This window comes from Bos grunniens, chromosome 1 (assembly GCF_055505025.1).
Source record: "Bos grunniens cultivar Pamir isolate PY7600 chromosome 1, Bosgru_T2T1.0, whole genome shotgun sequence".
Taxonomy (NCBI): domain Eukaryota; kingdom Metazoa; phylum Chordata; class Mammalia; order Artiodactyla; family Bovidae; genus Bos; species Bos grunniens.
The window spans coordinates 58888932-58913240 of NC_141165.1; the positions used below are offsets into that span (position 1 = coordinate 58888932).

The following is a 24309-nucleotide window of genomic DNA, read 5'->3' on the forward strand; positions in this document are numbered from 1 at the left end:
TTTTTTTTTTTCCCTTAAGCCAAAAGTAAGATAAAACTTTCTGTGGATTGTTAAACATACTTTTCTAACACAGAACATTTATGCTTTGGTCCTCTGTTTACATAGAACCTACCTTACTCTGTATCTGGCACAAAATAGGATCTTATTAAATACCTGTGGAAAATTTAGAAATATATATATAGCCACAATTTATAGAATATCTTTTTCAAATTTTTATTTTGATATCTGGAGTGATATTCCTAAAAAGACTGTCCCCAAAGTTTCTGCCTACTTAGAGTTTTGTAAATACCTTAGAAAGATAAGCATTTCTCTTAAATTAAGAGTCCTGGTGGGAGTGACATGCAGGACAATATAAGGAGGAAGTTCTATTTGGGAAAATGATAATGAAACCTATTCATTTAAGGCAGATGTGGAGTAAGGGGAGCATAAACTTCCTGGGCCACAAAATGATGTTATACTGAATAGACTTGTCTATTGGTGTCGAGAAAGAGAGGGCACCAGGTTTTAAATGGCACTGTGACAATCATATGTGGAACATATACTATGGATTGCTACTTAAGAAGACTCCAAATCTGCCTTGTGTGGGGCCACTTGTACTGTCTTAAGTCAGAGAGATACCAATTTTGGTTAAGAATTTGATATATATTCACAATGACAAATTAAAGTGTTCTATCTGTATTGTTAGGGGATAGAAAAGGTCTATTTTTGTTTGTTTTCTCTTTCTTCAAATTAATAGATAGCAGCAGTTTCTCATGGGGCTTCCCAGGTGGCTCAGTGGTACAGACTCCACGTGCCAATGCAGGCAATGTGGGTTCAGTCCCTGGGTAGAGAAGGTCCCTTAGAGAAGGAAATGGCAACCTACTCCAGTATTCTTGCCAGGCAAATCCCGTGGACAGAGGAGCCTGGCAGACTATAGTCCATGAGATCACAAAGAGTTGGACACAACTGAGCAACTAAACAACAATAAGAAGTAGGTTCTAATAGAAAAAAGTGTTTAAGAACATGAATGAGACCTGCCACAGAGTTCTTGTCATTTTACATTGGTTTATTTGCAAATATGGAGCCTATGTGATATTTTACTGTTATATTTGTTGGCATTGTTGTCAGGGGTTGAAGGGGAGGGGATGCTTTCATTCATGTTTATAGTTGTAAATAAGTCTTAATTCCAGCTCCAAAGACACAGCTCCTGTGTATCTCTCTCTGCAGACATAAACGAATGCGCTGAAAGGCTTGCTCCCTGCAGCCATCGCTGTGTGAACACAGTGGGATCTTTCACTTGTGCCTGCCAACCTGGTTTTGAGCTGGGAGCTGATGGAAAACAGTGTTACAGTAAGTGACAGTGATCGCAGCCCAGGAATGTGTGGCATTTTACAAGTATTAAGCAAGAGTAATAAAAGGATTGTGCTGAATAACTTGCCAAAGTAAGAGCTCCTTAGAATGTTTTCCACTGGCGTAGGGTGGGAGTGGGAGCTTAGAAGGCCAACCCTCTCATTTTAATTTGATGAAATAGGAGCCCAGAGTCCACAGAATGTGGTCAGCATCATGGTCCTCTTTGTAGACCACAAGGACTAAGTCTCAGGTCTTCTGGATTGGGGCTCTCTTGGACCCATGGGTCTCCTTTGTGAGGAGTCTCTCATCCATCACCACCTCTGTCCTGCAATATTTATTGGACACTAATAACTCCAGTGTAACACTCAGGGGAAAGGAGCCAGCAAGAAAGAAAGAACCAGTAGGGTGAGGGGCAGGCCTAGATGGTAGTACCACGTCTGATTTCTGATCTCAGCTCCAAAGATGCCCTTCCCAGTTCTCTCCTATCAGGGCCAAAGCCCAACGATCAATGATATAAAATTAGTCAGTGACTGAACTATAACTTGAACTAGTGTCTCTAAGCTCCAAATATATTATCCTTTTAACTTTGTTATGTGTTTGTATACATCATACATCTCTTGATCAGCTTTGATCATGAAGAAGAATACAGTGACAGATTAAATCAGCTAGTGTTCTTATCTAAGCTCTCTCATGAAGAGACAGTCTTAAGGTCACTAACTTCTTCATTCTCCTCCACCGCATAAAGCTCTACATTTATTTAATGCCTGGGTTGCCAGTGTAGCCGTAAACTCTGTTGGTTTATTTCTACTGCCTAAAGATAGGGCAGTTTTGCTGCGGTGATATTTATCTTTTAAAGAGCAAACAAAATAAGATGGGAGGGAAGAATTAACTACTAATTAGGATATAACTTTTTCCAAAGTGAGTCTTTCTCTTGGTGCCCCGAGGAGTTCTTTCAGGCAAAGAGAAATGTCAATGGATTTTTCAGTACTATTAATATTTTGGCTTTTTAATGTGGTCAGAGGTTTAGGAGATGAGGACATTTTACAGATGCCTGAGATAAAAACCCCTGCAATCAGACTGGTGCATTCTCAGTTATCATGAAAGAGGGGGCCATTATCGCTAATGAGTCGTGAGGTTCAAGCTTTCGTAGAATTTACTTGGGAAAGCAATTTGCCCTAGAGTTGAATACGTTTGGTTGAAGTGTATTTTTACATTTATTTCCCTTATGTGAATATTTGGCTAAGTTCTTTGTGTAGCTCTCACCAGACCTCAATATTTACTAACTGACATACAAAACTTTCTTGGTGAAAATGAATGTTTCAAAACTTGTAGGTGGAGTAAATATTTTCAGAACATGGTCATATTTAACAATAAATTATGTGCTCTTCATATAGCAGCCTATTTTAGGCAAATATCATTTTAACTTTTTCCTAAGACAATGATATTTTGTACCTATATCATTTCTTTTCAGAAGTTCTCAAAATACTGTATAGCATAATGTGTTCTATGAATGAACTATCACTATCTTGGGGTTAGAAATTTAAAAATTCCAGATCCAGCATGGTTAAATAAAATTTTCTACAACTACCAGGCAATATATAGTGAACTTAAACTCCATACACATTTAATGCATATTTAATATACTGAGCAAATAATGATTATTTGCTATGAGAAAACACAGGGATCAGTCTTTAAACTTTTTAAAGCATATTTTTAAGTATGATAGTTTAATTGTATCATCCATATCAAAAACATTTACTTCTGTTGGTAAGTTAGAGGTGAGTATGCACTTGTTTTAGCCTCGTATAGTTTTTGTGAGGTTCCAATAATACCATTTATATTTAAAGTAAATTACCTCCAGCAATCTTAGAGCTGCATTGATCACAGGAGAAAAACAAGAACCAGAGCCAAAATTTGAAATATGTCTCCCTAAAGAGTATATGTTAACATATTGTGAAAAATATCAGTTCCCTTAATTATTTCAATCTTTCCTTTAGCTTTCTCATTTAGCTCAGTCCTAAACTAGCTGTTTCTAAACCCAAAGGCATTCTTATTTTCAACAATAAATTGATTAGCATAATCCTTCTTTTGTTTAGTCAATCATTCAAAACCTATTTTTGAACATCTGTTATGAGCTGCGTAATACAAGATGATGAAGGCACAGAGGGATGAGCACAAAGACAGGGATACGTCCTGGCTGTTCTGGGACACATAAGGCTGCTGCCTACCATAGACAGGAGGCTGAGATCCGGAGTATGATTTCTGTACTGTAACCATACAAGAAAAACAGCAGATACCTCAGCAGTTTGAATGGTAATATAGGCTTTCAAAGAATGCCACAATCCTGAGTGCCTTTGTTCTGTTCTTTCCCATCTTTCTTCTTTCAAAGGATTCAGGAGGTAAAAATGGAAGGAAATGAACCAACGTAGTCACTCTCATTAGAGGTGTGTCTAAGCAACACAAATGAAGAACAGAGACCAATGGTGAAAATAGCAGAGTATCTAATTCCATATTTTTCACAACGATTCAAAGCATTCTTTTATTTTTCATTTTCTCACTTAGAAAATGATTGATTATAATACCTGTGGGCTCAGGAATATTGGCATCTGTACACTGAGGTAGATGTCCCCTCAAATGCCCCCAATTAGTGGCATGTACCACAATCAGCAAATTGGTGTTTGAGTTAATAGGATGTTTATATACAAAATGACTCTTGTATACATCATAGCTATAAAGATGATGCTAGTTACATATAATCAGCTAACTCACTGGTTTTGTATTCATACTTTTGTTTCATAACAGTGCTCACAGCCTAGGAAAGGGGCACATATTAACATACCATTAGTTTGAGAACAGATATGTCAACTGGCAAACTATTTGCTTTCTGATCATTGATTCAATACACACACACACATATATATATTTACACTCTGAAAATACCAAAAATTGCCATAGGTAAGTATCCTTTAAGATGTGTTTAATAACCACTGGTGGACTCATTACCTTTCTGTATCACCTTGTCATTTTAATATTATTTATAGATTTATTATTATTTTGATATGATATAAATATGTACAGGGCTTCCCTGGTGGCTCAGAGGGTAAATAATCCGCCTGCAATACAGGAGACCAGGTTCAACCCCTGGGTGGGGAAGATCCCCTGAAGAAGAGAATGGTTACCCAGTATTCTTGCCTGGAGAATTCCATGGACAGAGGAGCTTTAGAGGGCTCAGTCCATGAGGTCACAAAGAGTAGGACATGATTGAACAACTAACACTTCACTTCAGTGTCAGATATGTACAGTGCTTAATAGTTCTCAAACTTTTATATGCTCAGAGTGTTGACAAATTTCCAATAAAGTTTGTCCTCCTCCCAACAGAGAGAGAGTGTACCCATTATTGCCATGTATTCATATTTCTCTGTTGTTATGCTAATAATCCTCCCTTTGCTTGTTTTGGAAAGGGATTGAATTGGAAATTGTCAATAGCTGTGAAAAGAACAATGGTGGTTGTTCCCATCACTGTGAACATGCAGTTGGTGGGCCCCGATGCTCCTGTAACCATGGACACCGGCTCGATTCAGATGAGAAAACATGCATAGGTAATGTATGGTGAATGCTATCTTCCTTCAGAAGTTGCCCTGGATTCATTTAGCCCTTTCTTCTCTAACACTTGGTGCTATAATGTAGCTACACCTCTCAAACTACAAGTAAAATGAACAGTGTCTTTGGCTACTGGATAATGTAAAAGAAATATTTATGGACAGAAGATATCATAGTGTTTTACTTTGAAGTTAAAGAAGATTTAAAACTTATTAGCGATATATGTGACTTAACAGTTTTATTTCTAGAAAATATTCCAAGGCTTCCAAAGAAATCCCAGGGCTGATCTCCTTCAGAATGGACTGGTTGGATCTCCTTGCAGTCCAAGGGACTCTCAAGAGTCTTCTCCAACACCACAGTTCAAAAGCATCAATTCTTTGGCGCTCAGCCTTCTTCACAGTCCAACTCTCACATTCATACATGACCACAGGAAAAACCATAGCCTTGACTAGACAAACTTTTGTTGGCAAAGTAATGTCTCTGCTTTTGAATATGCTATCTAGGTTGGTCATAACTTTCCTTCCAAGGAGTAAGCGTCTTTTAATTTCATGGCTGCAGTCACCATCTGCAGTGATTTTGGAGCCCAGAAAAATAAAGTCTGACACTGTTTCCACTGTTTCCCCGTCTATTTCCCATGAAGTGATGGGACCGGATGCCATGATCTTCGTTTTCTGAATATTGAGCTTTAAGCCAACTTTTTCACTCTTCACTTTCACTTTCATCAAGAGGCTTTTGAGTTCCTCTTCACTTTCTGCCATAAGGGTGGTGTCATCTGCATATCTGAGGTTATTGATATTTCTTCCGGCAATCTTGATTCCAGCTTGTGCTTCCAGCCCAGCCCAGTTTCTCATGATGTACTCTGCATAGAAGTTAAATAAGCAGGGTGACAATATACAGCCTTGACGTACTCCTTTTCCTATTTGGAACCAGTCTGTTGTTCCATGTCCAGTTCTGATTGTTGCTTCCTGACCTGCATATAGGTTTCTCAAGAAGCAGATCAGGTGGTCTGGTATTCCCATCTCTTTCAGAATTTTCCACAGTTTATTGTGATCCACACAGTCAAAGGCTTTGGCATAGTCAGTAAAGCAGAAATAGATGTTTTTCTGGAATTCTCTTGCTTTTTCCATGATCCAGCAGATGTTGGCAATTTGATCTCTGGTTCCTCTGCCTTTTCTAAAACCAGCTTGAACATCAGGAAGTTCAACATAATTTTTTCAACATATTATTAAAACATGTCACTGTAGACAATGAGAAGAATAAATTCCACCCCAGCTTGCTCCATAGTGAAATGTTTAATCTAGAACTTCTGAGAAAAAGGAATATCTACCAAAAATTGGGAGAGTGAGCATCTCTAGTTTTCCTACTCCTGCAGGAAATTTCCCTGACATCACTCTATCCCTCTTCCTCAGCCTCCCTTTTGTTAGAAGCAGCTATTTTGCCTCAGACTTTCCTGGTATACTGTTGCATTTTTTAAAAAGCTCTTGAATGGAAGAGCATTTTTTCCTTTATTTACATAACAGACTTCCCAAGGTGAAGTTTCCTACAACCCTTACAGACCTCAGACCTCCGTGTGGCCAGGAATCAGAACATAGTAGTCATTCAGCAATACGTTGGGGCTTCCCAGGTCATACAGTGGTAAGGAATCCCCCTGCCAATGCCGGAGGAGCAGGAGACTCGGGTTTCATCCCTGAGTTAAGAAGATGCCCTGGAAAAGGAAATGTCAATTCACTTCACTATTCTTGCCCAGAAAATTTCATGGATAGAGGAGCCTGGCAGGCTACAGTCCATGGGGTCGCAAAGAGTCAGACACAACTGAACTACTGAACACAAACATCAAACTAAATTACTGTGTGCCCTGGGTCTGAGAGCACCTACAAGCCTCGAAAACAATTTGTCATCATTTGAAAATTAGGATACCCTATTTGCATGTTTTCTTTTGTGATATTTTATCACAAAAATATTTCTTAAAAATTATGATATGAGTACTGAAAAAAAAAAAAAAAAAAACTTTGACCATCTAATGCTACTCAGTGTAGTTCAAAATAAATTGAAGTACCATAAGGGAAGAGGTGAATTCCAAAAGCCTAAGTTGTTGGGATTTTTTTAGTTTGGCACTAATGTGACAGAGTGAACTTTAAGGGATTTTAAAGTATTTGGGTTTCATAAATTTTTAAACCAAAACAATGTCTTTGCTTGTTATTTCTTAATCCAGCATCACCTTCTGCATTTTTCTCAGAGTCTACAGTGGTTAGCTTAATGAAGCCAGTTGCTTGCCTTTCACCTTCTTATGTAGTGAAAAATATGCTTATAGATTTCTACCTTGCTAGCATTTGGATCTCTGGAAAAAATAAAGAACTTCTTTTCTTTTTTCCCTCCTCCCTTCTTCCCTCCCTTCCTTCCTTCCTTCTTATTCTCTCCTTTTCACTGTTTGGTAAGGGAAACTGGAATTTTGTTAAGGCTTTTGTTTGCAGCTTATAATTTGATATCTTTCCTGATTCTTTGAAAAGTACAATTTGGTAAAGTTCATATTTACAGCCAGCAAAAATCACATCTGCCAGGGTCAAAATATAGAAAATTACACATTTATGAGATTTCAGCAGTCAAGATGATGACATTATTTTGTTGATGGCTCAAGTTTATTTCATTTTCCAACAATAAATAACACTCATTCCTAAAAACCAAATATTCTCTAGAGTAAAGGCAATGATTTGTTTGGAGTGTGCATATACATAGTCTGCCTACTTGCCTGAGAACAGATTACAGGCATGAATGCTTTGTAAAAACATTTATGCATGAGAGAAATAATTTTCTCTTTAGCTTATTTTAGAATTTACTTCTTCTTACATGAGAACATACAAATAAATGTAAAGATAAGTCATCTAGTCTGCAAATGGTCAGTCTTGCCCAAATGCAAGCATTTATTAGGGATAAAACCTGGTGATGTGTTAACACAATTTGAAAGACAGCTATACAAAATACAAGTGTCTCACCAGCAATAAGTTCACTAAATTCAACAATTGGTAGTTATCAGAAAAAATATTATTCTACTCTTTGGTGCTTTATTCAGTGACTATGTGTGGGAAACAGATACAGAAGATCAAGTACTTTCCAGGTTTACTTTTGATGCTTTTCTGAAGTCATAGTTGAAATGTTAAATTGTTTTACTTGCTATAATTGATTCTGTATTTTTGATTAGAGCTAAATTTACAGATGAATTTCTCTGCCGTGTTGTAATATTTGGTATATTGGCCAATGTAGGAAAAATATGATCATCAGAGAGGCAGAGGAATTAAAAATAAGATCTTACCAAAAAAAAAAAAAGATCTGAGAAGGAATAAAGAAACTTAAGAAAACATGATATAAGGCTTGAAGGGACAGGGCATTTTAAGAAAGGATGCATTGGATTTCTAATGAGTTCTATACATGAGACAAGAAATAGCCCCAGAGGAATGATAGTAGAAGAAGAATCCAAAATGGATCATAAAATGATAGATTGAATAACTCATTTTTCCAATTAATATGATGTGATACTAGATAGAATAAGGAATCATGAGATGTATGTATTTAGAGGCTCTGGTGGTATATGAGAAGACTTTTTAAAAAATCTTGAAATAAGAAACCACCCCCCCCCCCAAAAAAAAAAAACTTAAAATGTAGTATTTTAACCCCAGTGTTCATTGCAGCAACTATTTACAATAGCTAGGACCTGGAAGCAACCGAGATGCCCATCAGCAGATGAATGGATAAGGAAGATGTGGTACATATAACACAATGGAATATTACTCAGCTATAAAAAGGGAGTGTATTTGAGTCAGTTCTAATGAGGTGGATGAACCTAGAGCCTATTACACAGAGTGAAGTAAGTTAGAAAGAGAAAGACAAATATTGTATATTAATGCATATATATGGAATCTAGAAAGACGGTATGATGTTCCTACATGCATTACAGCAAAGGAGACACAGAGATAAAGAACAGATTTTTGAACACAGTGGGGGAAGGAGAGGCTGGGAATATTTGAGAGAATAGCATTGAAACATATACATTAATACATTTCCATATGTAAAATAGCCAATGGGAATTCAGTTTATGAATTCCCAGTTTATGAAACAGGGAACCCAAAGCCCATGATCTTTGATAAGCTAGAGGGATAGGGTGGGGAGGGAGGTGGGAGAGGGGTTCAAGAAGCAGGGGACATATGTATACCTAATGCAAATTCAGGTTGATGTATGGCAAAAACCACCCAATATTGTAAAGTAATTATCCTCTAATTAAAAAAATAAAAAAGATTTTAAAAGCAATGTTTTAGATAAAAACTGAAGTTTTAAGTTTTTTGCCTTCTATATCCATGCTATGTAATCCAAAAGACAAAGGAAGTTTTAATGTAAGAAAGGGAAAAAAATATCAGCTAGAATTTTATGAGTAGCACTGCTTGTGACATTTTGCAGGAAAAAGAATGTTTTGTGTCCAAATGACCTTCATTTAGATATTTTATGGTGACCCCTAACGATGGTTAATTGATTGCATTTTCTTTCCTTTCTCTTGTCTGCCTTTTCTTACATTGGTTCCCTTTCCAAGGTTAATTGAGACACTGATCTTTTATATATTGGCTGTTCACGTAGTTATGGAGCAAAGGGATTTTTGTAAGCTCAGCACTGACAGGCCACCCAACTTAACAGCTCAACAAAGCGGGTAGAATTGAAGGCCTATAGCCAAAAACCCTGACCACACAATTTCCAGATGTCTAGCTAGCAGTGGGCGATGAGTCTGTTCTACCCCTTAGCCAAATATATTACAAATGACTATCTCAAAACTTAGAATAAATAGATTACCCTTTGCTGAAAGGTTTCAGTTTGATCTATTCTGATTAATTTTTATTTTCCTTAGGGCAAATAAAGGAAGATACATTACAGGTTGTAGAATTCTAGAATGACAGTGCCGAAGGAGACTTAAAGATCATAATTTAGAAAACTGTCTATCTGATAGGACATTCCAGGGTAATGCTAAGTCACTTCAGTCGTGTCCGACTCTGTGCAACCCCATAGACGGCAGCCCACCAGGCTCCCCCGTCCCTGGGATTCTCCAGGCAAGAACGCTGGAGTGGGTTGCCATTTCCTTCTCCAATGCATGAAGTGAAAAGTGAAAGTGAAGTCACTCAGTCGTGTCCGACTCTTTGCAACCCCTCGGATTGCAGCCCACCAGGCTCCTCCGCCCATGGGATTTTCCAGGCAAGAGTACTGGAGTGGGGTCCCATTGCCTTCTCCATCCAGGGTAATAGTGTCACCAATTATAGTAAAAACTCATCCCCATCAATGTAGCATTAAAAAGTTCAAGCAAATGCCCTGAAATATTCTGTAATTTAATACATAATGTTTAAGATGCTTGTCTGTGCTGTCTCTGAATTGCCTTTAACTACTTGTCTTCCCAGTCCTATGAATTCTTTTCCTTGGGAGCATTCTTTCATCCAAAGCTCTTAGAACACACACATAGGGGCCTAAGACTGCCTCCTTTTTGTAGCTGTTAAATGTTCACTCAATGGAATATTTTAGCTCTGCTTCTCAAGCTGTTTTTTTTCTTTTTTTAAATTGTTGTTCTTCAGGTTCTCTGTTTATTCAGCCAGATTGCTGTTTAAATGGGAAAAATAGCAGAGAGCTCTTTCCCTGTGCTTATAAATGAATTTGGAGATTATTTACATGCTTTTCAAATAAATATTAGGCATAGGAGAAGCATGTCAGAAACATTAACCCAAATGCAAGCCTCATTCGTGTTATCGTTTATTCAGTGTCTGTACTCCGTAGCCTGAGAAATAGAAAATAATTAGTAAAATGGTTTTAGTTTAGAAGTGGGGCTTATCGGCATCTCTATAGGTGAATTAAATTCATATCTCTTAAATAACAAAAATGTCTTTTCTCCCCTTTAGACCTTGATGAGTGTGACAGTGGAGAAGCCTGCTGTGCCCAGTTCTGCGTCAACTATTCAGGAGGCTATGAATGCAGTTGTCAGGAAGGCTTTCAGATCAGTTCTGATGGTTGTGGATGTGATGGTAAATTCCTGAGCTCTAACATGAAATCCCTGCTGTGACGGGGCAATCAACGGAGGAGGAATATCTGAGGCAGAGAGTTAGGGTGAGAAAGAGAAGGTTTTCACCTTAAAGAAACTTGGATCTCTCTGTGGTCCAGCCACTTACTATTGTATGAACGTGGGTGACACTCAGTGCGCTGAGCCTCAAATCCTCATCAGTAAAGTGAAGACAATTATGGGATTACTGGATAAATTAAGAAATGTAATCAATGTAAAGGGCCTGCTACTGTGATTGACATCAAGAAATCACTCAACTAAAAGTAGCTATTAGTATTATTATTATATTCATTGGTCCATAATCCCTTGTACCTAACTTAATACACATAGGCAAGTGAGAGATTCCAGCAAGCCATAGCATAATGCTACAGGAGTCACTTAAGGTAATCATGACAGGAAACCGAGTTGATTATTGAAAGTTATTTTAATTAGACAGCAGCAGCAAAAGGATTGCCATTTCTTGAGCCATAGTATCAGATTCCTTTATATATCTGATGTTAATCTAGCTAATGCAAGCTTCAAGATGAGTCATTCTATAATTTTCTAACTGATTTGTTGCTTACCCTTTAGAGGATTTCTAGCTGACATATATTTTTATAATATTGTGAAAGTGAAGTGAAAGTGTTAGTCACTCAGTCCTACCTGACTCTTTGCAACCCCATGTATGTAGCGCACCAGGCTCCTCTGTCCATGGAATTTTCCAGGCAGGAATACTGGAGTAGGTTGCCACTCCCTTCTCCAGGGAATCTTCGTGACCCTGGCACTGAACCCAAGTCTCCAGCATTGCAGGCAAATTTTTTACTGTCTGAACCACCAGGGAGGCCCCTATCATAGAGGAGTTTTAGCTTAGTAAATTCACATTTTTGTGAAGGGCTCATATAAGTCATTGCTAAAAATTACTTTACCAAGTTTACCCTAAATATATAATCTTTAAATTTTTATTTGTGGTCATTATTACCATTATTTTGAACCATATTTTTCTTGAAATCAAAGATGAGAATATTGTTATCTATTTCAATAACATTCAAATTACATAAGAAGACTTTAATGCCTCAGAGGAAATAGTGTTCCTTGGATTAAAGAAGCAAATTCTTAAATTCTGTTAAGGATGCTAGGTGTGTTTCTTCACTTAGATGCCAAACTCCCCAGCCTTGCAGTGTCGATAACAACAAAGAACATACAACTATGATATCTATATATTCTAAATACAGTAGAACATATTACTACTTACACCTCCCATCCAATTAACAGGGCCAAAAAAAAAATTGAATTTCATGTACCATCTGCTATTAAACAGAGTGAGCCAAGAGATGATTATATGGCGAGAATATACATACTTGGGTACACACATCCAAATGGAAAAGGTATCCACAATCTGAGGCCAGCCTAGAAACTCAGTTTTGTAAATGACCTTTTAGAATCATGAACACACTGACCAAAGCCTGGGCTCGGATGTGAATTTAACACCAGTAAGTGGTATGAGATCAAAACCTAGGATTCTTCCATCTCTAAAATTCTCCACAAATCATGTACAAATTTATGCATTGAATAAATGCTTTGCCATAGATGTTGAATAATTCAAGAGTGAATGAACATTCTGCTAAATGATACACAGCCTGAGACTATGTACGTTTTAAATTCTTCATCAAAATCTTATGAACGAGATCTCAGAAAGACATTGTCTATGCATATAGATAAATGATGGTAAACTTGGAAATGAGTAAAAGGAAAATAATTGGCAGGATATTCTTGAGGAAGAATTTGGGGTCGGGGAGATCCCCTGGAGTAGGAAATGGCAACCCACTCCAGTATTCTTGCCTGGGAAATCCCACAGACAGAGGAGCCTGGAGGGCTACAGCTCATGAGGTCACAAAGAGTCAGACACATCTGAGCACACAGCACACACAGACACACACACTTTCTGTATAGCAATACATTATTATTAGTTAATAAAGGTGACAAATATGCCCATGAGTTCATAATGTCTATTTTATCTCAACACTGAAGAGCAGATATTGTTTCAATTTTCCTAGATGTGGATGAGTGTCTGGATGTCAGTATCATCTGTGACCAACTGTGTATCAATTCTGTTGGAACCTATGAGTGTTCTTGTGAGGAAGGCTACAGAATTGGAAGTGATGGGAAAACTTGCATCTGTAAGTCTCTGTGAAGAATCCTATCAAATCTCTTCGAAATGACTTCAGCCCTTGTCTTGTTCTTCAGGAGCGCAGAGACCATATATTCTTTAACTCAACCTGTCCTCCCCTTTCTCGCTTCACAGACTAAGATCTTTTCTTTTCCCCTTTTGTTCTCCCCGTGGCAGTTTCCACTCTGTGCTTGCTGTGTCTCACCTTCATTTACAATAGACTGTTTGAAATGGTCTTCTCAAAGACTTTTACCTTTCAGCTGCCCCCTGCCTTGGCTATCTAGTTCAAACTCTTCTCATTTCTCTCATCAACCCTCGCTCAGTTTTTCCTTCTTTTAACCAGCATGTGGAATCCAGGCATTTCTCTGTGTGGTCTTAGCTTTAGATGATGAACTAGAGGAAGAAGAAGAATTAGACATTGTCAAGTTTCCGGCTCTCCTATTCAAGAGCCCACCTCAACTGCTTCATTATGTGGCCACCTCTCTGCCTCTGTCCCATGAAGATGAAGACCATGAGGAACAGGGACACGATATTCCAGGAGAACTGACTGATTTGCACAATGTTGGTGGGTAAATGAACATGTTTCATTATAATCACCTCTTCCCTCTATTTTTAGATAATTCACAGAATTTCTTTTATAGACAATTTTGTTATCAATATTTAATGCCAAATAAAAGCGTTTTAATGTGATATTGACAAGAGACATGGGACCAAAATTACTTCTTCACAGCTCCCTATCAAATTCATCATCTGTTATCCATCTTCCTTTTGCCAATAAAGGGTTTCTATGTATGTATGCATTGACAAGGGGGTGCAGGGTGATGGAAATTTGATACAGTGAAATGGAGTTGAAAAATATATTTGAATTAGCATCATGGAGACAAGGATTGGGGTCTTTTAGTTCTAACAGTTTAAACTCAACTAGAAGTCATTTTTGTATAGTTAAAATTTACTTTAAATAGCCTGAAAATCTAGATCCTTTTTAAATTTTAAAATGCAGAGAACCAATGGTTCAATATGCTCAAATGGACCAAGAAAAAATATCTTTACAAATGTGCACAGTTTTTCTTATATATCCACTCAACAGAACTCAAGCATCAAATCACTTCTGATCAAAATAAATTAGCATAACTTCTTTCAAAAGTAACAGTTTGCAGCCAGTCTGCTGCTGCTTTTTCTTTTCTTTGTAAGACAGAGCTGCTCTTTTTGTTCTTCCTGTATTCCTCGTATTTTAAGAGCATCAAACTTAATGATTGGCTCAGAATGCTATCAGTAAAATGAAGATTTGTTTATATGTGATGGTCAAACATAACATCAGTAATTGCATCTACATAAAGATAGAAATTCTTTAATGTTTCTTAATCAAGCTTCTGATACTTTGGCTACTCAAAGTCACAACTGAAATAGTTCAAGGCTATCCGGGCAGTTAGGACTTGAAGGGCCAAGGTCTAGAGGGAAGAGACATTCAGACAAGTAAGATGGACAGTCTGTGCTACATTTCTCCTTGAGCCATCTGCTAATGGATGGGCAGTGCTGACAGAGAAGCCGGGAAATCTATAGATAGCTGCTGAGAGGGTGAGGAGCTTAGCACAGTTACCAGCAGTTTTGTGGTGTTAGGAGGTAGACTGAAATTCAGAATCTGCCAAGGTGGAGAAGCCTCGCTAAACATGACAGGCTTTCAACTGGGACATCTGAAAGACCCCATCATGAAATGGGAAAAACTTAAAAAGTAGTGAACCCACACATGGCTGAGTTTCATAAACATTATATTGAATGAAAGAAGCTTGATACCAAAGAGTACATACTTTACGATTCTATTCATATAAAGTTCAAAAGTAACGGTAAATATTCCATGGCAGTATAAATCAGAATGGTGCTTAATTTGTAAGGCTAATGATTAAGAGTCATCAAATCACCTTTGATTTTTTGTGATGCTGGTAATAATCTTTATCTTCATCTGGGGGCTTTTACATGAGGTTGTTGACAATGTGGGGAAAAATTCTGAAGGGTACATTTGAGTTTTGTGCATTTCTTTACCTGTATATTAAATCTCAGTAAAAAGGCTTACTTGGGGGAAAAAAAAGTATAAAAAAGCCTAGAAGAAACACACACACACAAACTAAAGTGCTGGGAACATTATTTCTGTGTTCAGAAATCAATGGTAATTTCTTTTCTTTTCTTTTCTTTTTTTACTTTCTTAAAGATCCTAAATATTTTTTAGGGATTACATTCCAAGCTCTGTTTTAAAAGGTATCTCTTTGCCATTATCTTCTTCTGGACTCTTTAGAAAACGTGCTCAAGGAGCATGTTTATTTGTTGGGGGAAGTAAAGGGTTTCATCTTCATTTTCAGTGATGTAGGTAGTACATGTAGGGTTCACTAAAACTGTATCGCATTCCAGTTTGTTTAGATAACACGTTCGGACACGAATGCAGTTTGAGCTGTGAGGACTGCATGAATGGAGGCCGATGCCAGGAAGGAAAGAGTGGGTGTTCTTGTCCCGATGGCTGGGGAGGCATTCTTTGTAATGAAAGTAAGTAATACTTTGGAGCATGGGTGGGGGGTGATGAATTCTCCTTTTACTGCTGGTGAACTACTGGTGATGAGTTCTTTCCATGTGTTCTCCCCAAAATGTTTTAACAAGATTAACGGTTGATAGGGATGGGAAACCAATTTATTTGTTGTGCACAAAGAATGTCTGTGAAGCACTGAGGTTTCAAACTGAACATGTGATTAAAATGGGAAATTTTGTGTTCCCTGGGAAACTTGATGTGCTGTCTCTTGTTTATCCATTGAACATGAAAGTTAATAAAGGATCCTAATATCCTCAGCCTATAAAAATCCCTCCATTTAAATAAATCATTAGGCACTGGCAAGCTACTCCCTGTGAAGAAAAAAAAGTAAAATGATTTGTGTTATGAAGTATAATTAATGGAACTGCTTAACTGTTGCCTTTTTTTGTTTGTGTTTTCTTATCTTTTTCTTTAAAACTTATGTAAGTAGAGGCAATGATAATTTTAAGATTTTTATATAAGCCTCTCATGAGAAAATGTCAATGATTTGTACAATAATACCTCCAATAAATGTTTTCCTTTATATTTTAAATGAAGGTATATTTGCAGGTACTAAAACTGCCAAGTAATAAAACTCAAATATATTGACTACCTTTATTTCCTTTTTCTTTTTAAATTTCTCTTATAAATTTTTTAATAAAAGAGTTTTGTTTGTGAATGGCTTGGAAGATGGTGTGAACAGATTTTTCTTTTGAAGCCCCTGAATATGGGAAGAAAGAGCACAAATATTGTTTCTATTATGAAATATAAAAGAAGCAAAACCTGGATTATAACATACTCAAGTGGTTTCAGTTAGACTGCTGAGGACTTTCCTCAAGCATCACTCTGATCTTGTCTCCCTGCTGCCCAAACAGCTTCAGAAGTGTCCCATTTCCTGATACATAAAGCTTACGCTTCTAATCTAGTCACTGACAACCATCTATTATCAGGCCCTCATAAATCCTTCTCTCTTTTTATCCACAGCTCTGACCAGCTTATTATTTACAGCAAACTAAACTACTCACTACTTAATTCTTTGTACTTTTCAGCTTTGTGCCTTTTGCTAAACTGCCATCTTTGTCTATTGCCATTTATGGCATGAAGCTTTATCTGATGGCCCTAGTCTAACAGCCATTTATATTTCCAGTGGATTTAAAGCTTCTCTCTCTCCTTCTCTTTGTCTATCTGTCTGTCTGTCTCCATCAGATTCAAGTTAGCTATGCTCCTGTTCTATTTCCCTTGCTAGTCTGGGAGCTTATTTACATGTTTCCAAATTGGAGGCTCCAGTGCATGAATGAGTGAAGCTTTGTATTGAGACATCCAGCTATGTTGATAGGCCACTTGATATAGTCAACTATATAAAATGGATCAAATTAATTTTGGGCTTCCCAGGTGGCTCAGGGGTGAAGAATCTGCCTGCCACTTTAGGAGACACGGATTTGATCCCTGAGTTGGGAAGATCCCCTGGAGAAAGGAATGGCAACCCACTCCAATATTCTTGCCTGGGAAATCCCATGGACAGAGACTGGCAGGCTACATACAGTTTATAAGATTGAAAAGAGTTGGATACCACTGAGGGACTAAGCACAAACACAAATCAATCTTGTTGCATGACTATTAGGAAGTAAATGTTTATATCCTTTATTGTAAATTTTGTTGGTAAATATGTGTCTTCCACACCCTTGATCCATAACATGTTAGCATGAGAAATAAAAGTAGAAATCTATTGCAAATCCATGAGAATAAAATATGTCTGACACAAAATTAATATGCAAATGTTGAAAATGAACTTCCTGATAAAATGAAAATAACACAACCCCTTCTTTGGCTTTGGAAAAACTTAAGATTCTTTAAGTGTTCACATGGTCCTATAAAGGGCAGTCTGGCCCTGAAAGCAGAAATTTATATCTTCTTTGCATTTCGTCTCTGTCTCTTTCAATTTTTTTTCCTATAAAAATTAAAACAGAGCAATCCAAACTGGAAGAAAAAAGTATGATCGCTAAATCTTTTTAACAAAAAGGGAGAGTGAGGATATTTTCTTAAAAATCCCTATAAACTGTAAAAATGGAAATGACCAATCATTCATCACTAGTATTTCTAAGAGTACCAGCTCTTCTTATGCAGCAAGAAACATAAAAAAAAATTCTTCAGGGATCTGGAAAGTTAGTTTTCCCATTGGTTAGATCTTATAACCCAGTATCTTTATTGGTCTATAATGAAAACATCTACTTGGATATTTTAGAAATTTCAGCAAGTAGTTACAAAGGAAATAGCTAAAAAATTACTACATATTAATTTTAACAGCACACTTTAGGACTCCATTTCTTTTAAAGAGATTTCATATTGACTATCTCATTTGTTATTAAAGAGGGGTCTTTCCAGTAGAAAGAGAAGACTAAAGTATTTTCATATGACAAATGAATGGGCTATGTATTATATGGGAGGGAAGATTCATATCTTTTTCCAAATCATCCAGCTATGGTTTGGGACATGTTTGGTTTCAAATTTTCTTCTCTAGATAAATGCTCTGTTTGATGTTAATGAAGTATTTAGCAAATCCATGATCCCCTGGATTAGGAAAGGGCAACCCACTCCAGTATTCTTGCCTGAAAAATTCCATGGAGAGAGGAGCCTAGCTCTGGGGTCGCAAAGAGTTAGACATGACTGAGAACTCACATACATGCACATACTCTGTGATACCGTATTCTTTTTGTGGGAGAGTAGTAGGTGATCTCCAGTACTCTTGCCTGAAAAATCCCATGGACGGAGGAGCCTGGTAGGCTGCAGTCCGTGGGGTCGCTAAGAGTAGGACACGACTGAGCGACTTCACTTTGACTTTTCACTTTCATGCATTGGAGGAGGAAATGGCAACCCACTCCAGTGTTCTTGCCTGGAGAATCCCATGGACAGAGGAGCCTGGTGGGCTGCCGTCTATGGGGTCACACAGAGTCAAACACGACTAAAGCGACTTAGCAGCAGCAGCAGCAGCAGTAGGTGATAGTGTTGGTGTGCTGATGTAGATGCCTCGCTGTAACCCCGATACTGTTCAAGCTACTTAAACTTCCTTAGCTTCATTTTCCAGGTATATATATATGGAGAAGGCAATGGCACCCCACTCCAGTACTCTTGCCTGGAAAACCCCACGGACGGAGAAGCCTGGTGGGCTACAGTCCACGGGGTCGCTAAGAGTCGGGCACGACTGAGCGACTTCACTTTCGCTTTTCACTTTCATGCATTGGAGAAGGAAATGGCAACCCACTCCAGTGTTCTTGCCTGGAGAATCCCAGGGACAGAGGAGCCTAGTGGGCTGCCATCTATGGGGTCGCACAGAGTTGGACACACCTGAAGCGACTTAGCAGCATACATATATAATATATATATATTATATATATATATATATATTTAAAATGTGTAGTCTATAGTTGCTATAAAAATTCAAAGAGTTACTACGTGTAAATTAGTAATGCAGGCCTCAACCATGTTTGTTGCCAGTTTACTTCTTTATTGCTCCCTTTTTTCCCTTTCCTGTTCCTTTCCTTGTCATAGTAACCACAGGCTTGAAAGCAAAGAAAAAAGTGAATTAGAAATCATGTTTCCATATTAGCATCTAGAATGGTGCAGAGGGGGTAGATAGAAGAGGTAATAAAAATGTAGTTTTTAGTATTTAGCCAATGATGATAAAATGTCAATTTAAATGGCTACTGAAATGATCTCAACAGCTGTATTTACTCAAGCTTAAAATCATAGACATTTTCCACACTGTATTTATTTTTAATGGAATACTAAGCACTTCCCCGCAAAACAGCAAACCAAAGAAAACAATTGCTTGTCTTTGTCAGTCTTTGACAGTGCAGAATACCTTGGAATCCTCAAGATAGCTACATTCATTTCTGGTTAAAAACACATGGCTCTTTGTTCCTACATTTTCTTCCTATTTTTCAAAGTGGAAGGTGCAGTTTGTTTCTCACTAGGGTTAGTGACATCTGTACAACAAAAATGTTTATGTAGTTCCAAAAATGTGAGGGTAAAAGTTTAAGGAGCAAGGTAAATTTTGCATGTAAACCTTGTTAGCAGTTCTTTAGTCAGCATCATTTTAACTACCTGTACCAGTAATTCCCCCAGGAATGATGAACAGGCCAGAGACTCTTCCTGGGTCTGCAAGTTACAGAGACTTTAATTACTGAGAATCAATTCTAATAGGCAATTGTTTTTCTCTCTCTATTTGTGTCACAATGAATGTGTTACACTGCATGTTCACCTTCACTGTTTTCTTCATAGCTCGTTTCCCAGAGACCAGTGTGAGACAGTATGATGACATCTGTGACTGTCAGAATGGAGGCACCTGTGACCCTCTGACTGGGCGATGCAAGTGCCCCCCAGGGGTTCATGGGAAAACCTGTGGAGACGGTAGGAATGACTGGTCTTGTGAGACAACTCTTTAAGTTCTTGAGGTTTCTAATAAGAAATAGAATAAAAGCTGAGTCTGTATTTTTCAAGGTGGGCTTTTCTGAAGATATAAAGGGCTGTGTGTGTATATATACATACATACATACACACAAGCACACAATTGCTTTGACTGATAAATGCGTAAGAGAACAAAATAAGTGGTACTTAAATCTCCAGCTGTGATCCAGGCAGGATGAATCCCGATACAGATAAAACCTTTCTCATCCACTGAGCAAAATGTTGAGTTTGTGTGTACAGGTTTGCACACAGGGGCTTGGGTGAATTGATTTGCTCTGCATACTAAAAGAAAGAAGAAAATGAAGCTCTTTGGACAAATCAGGGAGGATGTGAGATAAAAACCAGAAAAGGAAAGGAGAGGAGAGAGAGAGGAGAAATTATGCATGAAAAACTTACGAAATACCCATCCAATGAGTGCTGTGTGTGGATTTTTCATAGAAACCAATCAAGAGACCACATTTTCTACATGGGCTGATAAAACACAAAAAAAGAAACTGCTTGTACAATCCCAGGAGCTGAAGGCAGAGAGTCATGAAGATGTAAGTCTTCAGGGATTGCCAGAAATCATGGAGAGTTTATTAGATTCTCACAGATTGTAGAACTGGGGAGAGAGAAAACCCAAGTTTAGTTTGCTCTCTGAGGGTGCAGGAAGGCTCATGCTCACACCCTAGTTATTCATCCCCCAATTTTTATTCATTTATTCAAAATATATGTATTAAGTGTTGCAAGACACTGTGCCAGGCTTTATGATGTGTTGAGAAAACAAAAATGAAACAGACCCCGGTCCTTCGTCATGGAACTCACAGTCTTGTTCAAAGCAGACACAGGTTACACATGTTGGTAGGTACTTCAAGTTAAATCTTAATGTGTGCTTGGGGGTTGAACCATGAGGGCCATGCAGACTGTGTGAGCCAGGGAATGACTTGTAGAGAAGTGACCCTTAAGCAGAAGTGTGCAAAATGAAGAAACATGAAGCAAGGCAAGAGAGAAGGAAGAGCACAGCAGATTCAGGGGGCCATGTGTGACCTGACTCTGAAGTGAGAAAGAATGAGGTGATTTAGGGGTGCCTGAGAGGGATCTGCTGATAGAGCCAAAGTCAGGGAGATACTAGCGCAACATAAGGTCAGCCAGCACAGGGGCTCATTTCTTGTTACACTTGGAGTTTTTAACCTGACAGCAATGACAAGTCATTGCAGAATTTGGGGCAAATGATGTAAAATCATAGGGGTAGTTTTTAAAAAATCTCTAGTCTCTTGATTAATCAGATTAGAAACATTTTACCTTTTGCAGTCTCCTTATCTTACATAACAATAGCTCTAGTGAGGTTTGCGTGTGGGCAAATATTCACTTTGTCTTTCTACCCTCCAGGATGCCCAAAAGGATTCTTTGGGAAGAATTGCAAAAGGAAATGTAACTGTGCCAACAATGGCCATTGCCACAGTGTATATGGAGCCTGTTTGTGTGAGCCAGGGCGCTATGGGAGGTTTTGTCATTTGAGTAAGTCTAAGGCACTAAATTTTCTCTGTGTGTGAAGCCAGAAAGCTCAGAAAATTACTGAAAATATTTAGTGTCAACTTAAAGAAACATCCAACATCAGAGTTTTGAGCTTAAGTTTTAATCAAGGTCTTGCTGAAGACTAGAGCCCAGGAGACAGCCACTCAGTTAGTTCTGAGGAAACTGCTCCAAGGAGGTAAGGGAGAAGCCAATTTATTTATATATATTTGTATCCTTCCTTGAGCTTGCCAGGTGGCTCGGTGGGTAAAGAATCTACCATCAATGCAGGAGATGCAGGAGACACGAGTTCCATCCCCGAGTTGGGAAGGTCCCCTGGAGGAGGGCATGGCAATCCACTCCAGTGTTCTTGCCTGGAGAATCCCATGGACAAAGGAACCTGGTGGACTACAGTCCATTGGGTCACAAAGAATCTGACATGACAAGCACTGAGTGAACATGCACACACTACCTGCCCATACTCATCTCATCTAATTTTAGGGTTGACTTAATTGGCACCACACCTGTTGTGTGATATTTTACATTATTATTCATTTATGTAAAGTAAAATGCCTTATATATTATTAAAGAGGAAGTGCAATAATATGAAATACCCTGACATTTTTAGTGTTATCACCAAGTTATGTAAATCCATCTCTCTGTAAATATTTTAAGGTAATTAAAAAAAAATAAGACTCTACTAAAAAATGTATGTTGTTGCTCAGTTGCTAAGTCATGTCTGACTGTATATATACATATACATATATATATATATAAAAAACACATTTTGATAAAAGAATCTGGCTCTTTGAAATTCTTCCTGAGATATGCATCTACCCATCTAAGGGCGTGTTTATCCAAAGCACAGAGTGCCTCATCCTGTTTTTCATCCTGAATTTCTCAGAGTTTACTGTTCATAAGCAACTTCAATGGGTTAGGACTTACCACTTGTGGAACAAAATGGTGAGCAGCACATCTCTTGTTTTTTTACATTAGACAAAGGAAGAAAGTAAAAAGCATAGCGTATTTTATACAATCATATTATATACATATCACAATTTTTGTTTTAGTCTTTATTTAGCCTCCTTACATTATAGAATCTATATTTTGATGAGTGAAAAAAAATATTCTGAAGTCTTTTTCCTAGTTAGTGTTTACCTTAATATTGAGAGGGAGATGTTAATAGTTCATTTAAGTGGACATTCCACATTTTATGAAAATTAAACATCAAAAGTCCAATACACTGAGTTCTAGTGCAAAAAAAAAAAAATCCCTAAAATGTCTAAATCATGCTATTCATTTTGCATTTGTGACCAGCAATCACATACTGTCAAAGATGGAAGAAAACACCATCACCAATACGTGTTTCAGCTTATCAGTAACTTCTAAGCTATCTCCTACTGGGACAGCTCTGGGTGCCCACCTTCACATCCCACCTTGAAACTGTGCAAGTCCCTGTGAACCTGAAACAGTCTGCACCTCACCCTTCCACCTATTCCATAGTCCCACCTTTGAAAATCCTTCCTGAGTGAACCTCAGTAATACTGTGACCTATTTAAAATATCAGAGACCTTTTAGAGTCTTACATTGTATTTTTAGTTGAATGTCCATGGACCTTATCTATTTTAGAAAAGGCATGCCCCTTAAAAACAGAATAAGCAGTGAATTCTCCAATAAGAGAGCCAGTGAAGGCTTCAGAGAAAAACAAGCCTGGGTCTGAAGCTCCAATACTTTGGCCACCCAATGGGAAGAGCCGACTCATTGGAAAAGACCATGATGCTGGGAAAGATTGAGAGCAGGAGGAGAAGAGGGCAGCAGAGGATGGGATGGTTAAATAGCATCACTGACTCAATGGATATGAATTTGAGCAAACTCTGGGAGATAGTGGGGGACAGAGGAGCCTGGTATGCTACAGTCCATGAGGTCACAAGAGTCGGACATGATAGCAGTGAACAGCAACAACATGAGAAAAGGTATGGATGAGGAACAGAGAACAGGAGAGAAGACATGGGTAAATGAGAACAATGCAGGTGCTGACGATGTATCACAAAGCACTGGATTCCTCCTAGAACAAACCTAGAAAAAAGATAGCATCATTTCTGTTATTGTTCCAAGGTTAGAGGATACATCACATTTTAAAGTAATAATTCTTACATTTTTCATGAGCTAATATCAGATATTTTGGTGAAAAACATTCAAATCATAACTCATCTGCTCAAAAATTTAAAAAGCAGATGGTGGTGGTGGCAATGGTGGTTAGCAATTGGAATGTGATCCTCTTAAGAAAAAAACATACACATTCCAGGTCTTCAGGACTCATTGCTCAGACTTGAGGCTTCATTTATTAATGCCATTTGCTTGGCCCTAAGAGGCTTGAATTTGCAACCCTATATTAGTTTTCTAGTCCTGTTACAGTGAAGTACCACAAATTAAGTGGTTTAAACAACAAAAATTAATTGCCTCATAGTTCTGGAGGCTGGAAGTCTGGGATCAAGGCGCTGGCAGGCCACATTCCTCTGCAGGCACCAGGGGAGGAACAGCACCAGGCTGCTCTCCCCTAGCTTCCTGTACTTCCCTGACTTGTGACAGCAGAACTCCAGTATTCGCATGGCATTTTCGCCTCTTGTCCAAATTTCTCCTATTTATAAGGAC

At 38.0% G+C, this 24309-nt stretch overlaps 1 protein-coding gene across 1 annotated transcript in view; it reads left to right on the top strand.

Annotated features, from left to right (window-relative positions):
• Window positions 1–24309, top strand: part of LOC147379488 (uncharacterized) — a 687768-nt gene that overhangs the window by 564500 nt on the left and 98959 nt on the right. Inside the window, exons 9-16 of the mRNA XM_086415322.1 lie at window positions 1207–1329; window positions 4791–4928; window positions 10848–10970; window positions 13039–13161; window positions 13531–13716; window positions 15552–15683; window positions 19981–20109; window positions 21535–21663. Of these exons, the coding sequence (XP_086271448.1) occupies window positions 1207–1329; window positions 4791–4928; window positions 10848–10970; window positions 13039–13161; window positions 13531–13716; window positions 15552–15683; window positions 19981–20109; window positions 21535–21663 (1083 nt within the window). The remainder of the gene's footprint in view (window positions 1–1206; window positions 1330–4790; window positions 4929–10847; window positions 10971–13038; window positions 13162–13530; window positions 13717–15551; window positions 15684–19980; window positions 20110–21534; window positions 21664–24309) is intronic.